At 52.4% G+C, this 6257-nt stretch overlaps 1 protein-coding gene across 2 annotated transcripts; it reads right to left on the bottom strand.

The window, feature by feature from the left end:
* Positions 1–1997: 1997 nt before the first annotated feature.
* LOC146432930 (uncharacterized) lies at positions 1998–3760 on the bottom strand. 2 transcript variants are annotated; one of them, XM_085071111.1, is made up of 7 exons: positions 3638–3758; positions 3472–3489; positions 3131–3205; positions 2980–2997; positions 2535–2736; positions 2223–2455; positions 1998–2134 (listed from the first exon to the last, which is right to left on the bottom strand). In XM_085071111.1, the coding sequence occupies exons 2-7, from the start codon at positions 3487–3489 to the stop codon at positions 2114–2116; spliced, it is 567 nt and encodes a 188-aa protein (XP_084927237.1). In that variant the 5' UTR covers positions 3638–3758; the 3' UTR covers positions 1998–2113. The 2 variants fall into 2 exon arrangements, with proteins under 2 accessions (XP_084927237.1, XP_084927236.1); XM_085071110.1 differs by having other exon boundaries at positions 3131–3489; positions 3638–3760.
* Between the last annotated feature and the right edge of the window lie 2497 nt (positions 3761–6257).

Genomic DNA, 6257 nt, shown 5'->3' with positions numbered 1-6257 from the left:
ATCCCCAGAAGGGTCGCTGCCCCGCAGCCCCTGCACCCGCACAGGTTTGGGAGCGGGCCACGGGCGATTTTAGGAGGAGCAATGCTGGGCACATAATCTATGGTATAGTGACTGCCACTGAGCTCCCAGCATCTACATCATACCAGAGCAGAATAATGAAAATCTGTAGTTATAGCAATAGACATTATTGTGTCTGAATATAATTAGACATATTTAATATAGATTAAATTATAGCAAATAATATTATATATTAGGATGTCATAATATGTATTATTATACCATAGTGTATTACATTATATTATTGTTTTATACATCATACAGTCTGCACTATACAAAATACACATTTGTATATATAATATATTATAAAATATATATTATATATTATATATTATATATATTCTATTACATGCTGCATACTGCATGCCATACATTGCATGGTATTTATTACATTACATTATTATATATTACAGATTACATTAATTGTACAGTACTCTCTACATATGCAATATTCAATGATACCATATTGTACATAATCGATAAACCATTCCACATTCTACAGTCTATAAATGATATAATATATGCAATATGTTATATACACTATATGTTATACTATGTTATATTACACTGGAGAAAATATTAATTTTATTATGTATTGTATAGTATACAGTACATGAGGTAGTACATATTATATATTGTGTGTTATATATCGGGTTATATAATTCAATATTTTTATGATTTATATTCCACATGATTGTATATATGATGTATGATATCTGAATTATTATATATAATATATTAGGTATTGTATTAATTTGTATTATTTTAATAGATATTGTTATAGATACTATAGCTTACATTGTATATTATTATCAATAACATGGTAGGTATTATTACATGTTAGATTTATTATTATATATTAACTGTACTACAGGTGTTATTAGAAAAAATTATTTATTAGATATTATTATAGACATGACTATACTTGTTATGATGTTTCATCTATATTTTCTATATAATATATTAATATAATTTATATCTATTATAGATATCATTATTATACTCTTATAGTTGAGATTTTGTTTGCATTTCTTTGATTTTTCCCAGGTACTTTATGCTATCGGCAGATACTCCTGTTATTATTTTTCCAGGCATCTGATCAGCCCCGGAGCTGGTGTGGATGGGGCAGCTCTCACCCCATTCCATAGGAGTGAGGCAGCGAGGGAAAGTGGCCATGGTTCAGGTGGCAGAATTGAATAAAGCACCTAATTAATGCACAGCAATTAATCTTCAGTACAGAGAAAGGGGACACAGTCACTCCAGCCCTCCCAGGGACCCCAACCCTGTTTTCATCTCAGACCTCTGTGGGGACCCTGCTGCTCTCCTGGAGACCCCAACCCCCAGGAAACATGGAGAAGAGCCAGACTCCACCTTCTTTCCCCCCCATAAATACTGATAAAATCCGGCTGGACATTCCCTTCTCCAGGCTGAGTTGCCCCAGCTCTTCCAGCTTCCCTTCCTACAGGAGATGCTCCAGACCCTTAGTAGCTCTTTGTGGTGTCTCTCTGGTATGGCCCTGTCTCTCTCATGCTGGAGAGCCCAGCACAGGACCAGCACTGCAGAGGTGCCAGGATCACCATGGGTTGCTGACTCACTCTGCCCTCACAACAGGTACAGTCTACCTCATCAGCTGGAGGAGCAATGAAGGTATTAACCAGGACTGGACTCAGAGTTGACCCCTGGGGTACACCACTAGTGACTGGGCTCCATCCAGACCCGATCCAGCCTTTTGGCTCGTTTTCAACCCAACAGCCCACAGAATATTAATTTTTAGTCTCAAAATTAAATGCCAGCAATGAAAGAGGCAGATGTTTGTCTCAGGAGGCCATGAGAAGCAAAGAGCAGCCTTTCTCTTCAACATGTGTCAAGGTGGGACATCACTTGACAGCAGCTTCTAGGAAAAGTGAGAAAACAGCAAATCAAACATGGCTGGCACAGGGTTTCCATGCAACTCTTTATTGCCACACAGCAGGACTGACAAATCACTGGTGCAATCCTGCCCCCCAGGGAAGGATGCTCCAGCCCCACATGTTCCCCAGGAGCACCGTCACCTCCATCACTGCAGCGCTGGGGACACCTGGGAGAAAATGGTTTGGTGACACTTGGCTGGAGCAGGTACCAAGGTGTCCCAGGGTGGTGGCACCAGCTCTGGTGGTGGCACCCACCATGGCATCAGCGAGGTGGCCCAGCCCCAGCAGGGCGAGGGCGAAATGGATGCAGTTGCAGGTGATGGTGTTGTACTCCACCGGCTGGTCCATGGCTGCCCGGATCCGCTGCTGCAGGGCAGCCATGTCCAGCCTTCCCTTCCTCCGGAGCACCTTGGCTGGGCCCCGTGCCCGCAGGAGGTGGCTCTTGCCATGCTTGGCCACGATCCCTGATGGTGACGCCCCTGAGCTGCCTGCGGGGCAAAGGGGACTCTATACCCCATGTCCCTTCCATGGGGATGTCCCCATGCCATGACACTTCCTGGGGCTCACCTTCCAGGTGGATGATCTCCCCATCACCACAGTAGATGCCAGCATGGGCACCCCACCAGCCAGGGCCCCCAGAGGCCAGTGGGAAGAGGAAGAGGTCCCCGGGCTGGGGCTCGACCACCCCGTTGGGGACCATGTCGAAGTGTTGTCCCAGCAGCCTCTCACAGAGGAAGAACTCTGCCGTGGTCACTGCTCCAGCCACTGCCTGGGGACCCAGCCATGTTTCAGGGCCACTGGGACACCTGCAGCATCACTGACCCACTGACTCATCCCACATCCTTGGTGGCTTAAACACAGCTTGAGTCTTCATGGATTGAAACTTTCCAGGAAGGGGCCAGCCTCTCTAGGTGCTGAAGCACCCATGGGTGCCAAGGAAAAGGCAGGGTGTGCAGGATTCAGCCCAGTTGTGCCGGGGTGAGGTGGGCACAGGGGAAATTCCATCACTTACCTGCCTGGAGCTGCTCACCTGGAGGGACAAACATCTTGCATCAGCCCCAGTGGCACCAGTGTTATGGCTCAGCCCTTGCCTGGGCTGCTGCCACCCCCTGCCCAAGCACCTGGCCAGGGTCACCATGCCAGCACCCCCAAACCTGCCGCACCCAGGAGCCCAGCCAGTGCCAGGGCTGGAGGAACAGCCAGTCTGGAGCTTGCAGGGTCTGCAGGAGGGAGCTTACCTGTGGGGAGATGTGGCAGAACAAGACAGGTACCCAGAGACCCTGCTGACACCCATCCCTGCTGACACCCATCCCTGCAGCACCCATCCCTGCAGCACCCAGCACAGCCCACCCCAGCCTCTCAGGCTGAGCCCCCCACCCTCCTGCCCTGCCCAGAGCCCAGCACTACGCAGGTCCCAGCTGTGGGGTCCAGGGGCACTGGGTGCTACATCACAGGGGTGGGATCACCTGGGTGCAGGTGTCCTCCCTGCTGGCTCCCCCTTTACCTGGGCAAGAAGGTTCATCTGCAAGGAGAAAACATGATGTCCTGAGATCTGAGGACAGGTAGCCCATACCTTGGGGACTTATCCGTCCTCACAGTTGTGGTGATATGTCGCCCTACTGAAACCCAAGCTGCAGCCTCACTACTCGTTCTGTGCCCTGCTGCCTCACCTTGGGGTCACCTCCAAGGTTCCCTCACTTCACCGTGGTTCCCAAGCCGCAGCTGCTCCAAAGGTGGCTGTGGGGCAGGACCTCAGCCTGCCCCGGCGAGCACCGCGGTGGTTTTTGGCACCAGCACATGGCTCCACCGGTGCCTGGGAATGTGCCCAGACCGGCTGCACCATGGCACTGTGCCCATCCTGTAGGGCCAGTCCCAGGGGGACAAACCCAACCTGGTGTGACATTTCATCCACAAGCCTCCTGGGTGACCCCAAAGGAGTCATGAAACAGCCCCATGGCCACAGTGCCCTGGTAACCAGTGACTACCAGGCTGGCGACAAATCACCTCTTGATGCCAAAACCCTCTGGCCCTGGGAGGCCATCAGCACATACCCAGCACAGTGTCCTAGGGATGGCCACCAGTCTGTCCCCACCCCTGTGTCCCCAGGACAGTGCATGCCTGGGGTCAGCTCTGGAGTGACATTAAACTTTAATCCTGGTGCTGGGGGTCAGTGAAGGCTTTAGCACGGCTCAGGTGGGTGACTGTCACCCTCTGTCATCGGGCAACCTCCAAAGAATCATTTATCAAGGAGCCTCCAATAAACAGGAGCTAATTACAGGTGAAACCCGAGCCTGGCCTGGACCCGGATCAGTGCAGGCGATCACATTAACCCTTCCCAGCCACCTCCAGTCCTACAGCCACCCTCACAGAATTTCATGTTGTCTTCCTCTTAATCTTGTCCCCTCCTGATCTCCATCAGCCTCTCCTGGTCTCTGCTGTCTTGTCCACATATATCCATCACACTCTTCTCATTCCCATCCTCCCCTCCAAGTCCCCATCATCCCATCTCAGTCCTCACTATCCCCTCATGATCTCCATCCACCCCTATTGCATCCCACCGCCCCCTGATGATCCCCATCACACCTGCCTGGTCCTCATCATCATCATTTGGTCCATATTGTCATGTTCTGGTTTCCATCATCCCTTCCTGGTGACTGCTGTCACCTGCTCTCCATATTCATCATTGTCTCCAGATCACTGTCAAAACATCCAGGTTCCCACTGTCCTCTCCTGATCCTCATTATCACCTCCATGTCCTCATCAACTCCTCCTTGTTCCCATCACCCCCTCCTGATCCTTGTTGTCACCTTCTGGCTCCCATCATCTCCCCTCCACCCCCATTGGCTCCTCCTGGTCTCCATCATCATCTCCTGGTCCCCATTGTCTCCCCTTGACCCCGAATATCTCCTCCTGATTCCCATCATCTTCTCTTTGTCCCTTCCTTGTCCTCACTGTCCTGTCCCATTCCCCATCACACCCTCTCATCACCAACAGGAGCAGGACTGCTGGGACAGTGATGCCTCCCTGGGTCACTCAATGTCCCTAGCCGAGCTGTCCCTGGCCAGGGTGCATCCACCAGCTCCCCACAGCCAGTGGAATTAGGGTGACTGGAGCCTTGGGGCTGGCTGCAGGTCTCAAGCCCATAGCCAGCATCTTTGGGTAATTAGTAAATTAGTAATTAAATGCTCTCTGCCTGCTGGGGGGAAGGGGGGCAGATCCCAAGGTTTTAGGCTGGGTAATCCCACGGCATCTGCCCCAGCGTCTGTCACCGAGCCGAGTCACGACCCTGCCGCGGGCTTTAACATTTGCTCCTTCACCCCCACCCACTGCCCACAGCCCCTCGGCCGTGGTGCCAGGCCCACTCGGGTCACACCCAGAATGGGCTGGGTAGGGCCCTCATGGGTGCCCAGCTGGGTGCTCATGGAACCCTCATCCCTAGGAAGAGGACAGGGTGCTGCTCCACGGGGACCCCACCTTGGGGACAGCACCCAGCTGGGTGTAATGGGGAAACAGGGCGGGAAACTGTATTTTTGTAATTATTGGCTTTCCTGGTGGTGCTGATGATTGGCTGGCAGCAGATGGTTGGCCCAGCTAATCCCCCTCCCAAATCCCTGCTCCGGAGCTGGCTTTTACCCGACGGCGAGGAGGGGATGGGCAAATTAGCCGACTCAGCTGTATCGCCACGCTGGCCGCTCCCGGTGTCCCTGGCACTGGCCACTTCTGTCCCCACGTCCCCACAGGTGGGCTGTCACCCCGGGATGCAGGTGTTCCCGGCACTCCCGACTAAGACACTGGGGGGTGTTTCACCCATGGGTGAGAGGTGTGGAGGCACCCAAGAGCCAGGCAGGGAGGTGACAGCTTGCTCCCACGGCATTAGTCCAGCGTCATAATTCTGCCACGGGAGGAGGCGGCCACAGCCGCAGATGGTGGCGGTCGGAGATCTGGGTCAGGACAGGGGCTGCGGGTGGGACAGAGCATCCTAGGGGGATGGCAGGTCCCAGAGTGGAAGGGTGCTGGAGGCAGGGGAAGCATGGAGCCATGGTGTAGGCAGGAATGAAGCCGTGGTGCAGGCAGGGATGGGGTCAGGGTGCAGGCAGGAAGGATGGTGCAGCCACGTGGAGCCAGGAAGGGTGATGGAATGATGCTGTGCATGGGAACATGGAGCCATGGTGCAGGCAAGGCTGATGGAGTCACCGTGCACACAGTGAGGATGGAGGAATGCTGCAGGCATGGAACATGGAAGGAAGTTGTACTCAGGGTGATGGAGCCATGCAGTGGACAGGGAGGATG

The sequence above is a fragment of the Lichenostomus cassidix genome, chromosome 10 (genome assembly GCF_008360975.1).
Source record: "Lichenostomus cassidix isolate B80296 chromosome 10, HeHo_3.0, whole genome shotgun sequence".
NCBI classification, from domain to species: domain Eukaryota; kingdom Metazoa; phylum Chordata; class Aves; order Passeriformes; family Meliphagidae; genus Lichenostomus; species Lichenostomus cassidix.
This window is presented reverse-complemented; position numbering and strand designations above follow the sequence as displayed.

Coding starts and splice junctions, on each gene's coding strand:
- LOC146432930 (XM_085071110.1), bottom strand. CDS start 3,292: ATGGGTGCTGCAGGGATGGGTGTCAGCAGGGATGGGTGTCAGCAGGGT. Junction 2,456..2,534: donor GGAGATCATCCACCTGGAAG/GTGAGCCCCAGG, acceptor TTTGCCCCGCAG/GCAGCTCAGGGGCGTCACCA. Junction 2,135..2,222: donor GCCACCTCGCTGATGCCATG/GTGGGTGCCACC, acceptor ATTTTCTCCCAG/GTGTCCCCAGCGCTGCAGTG.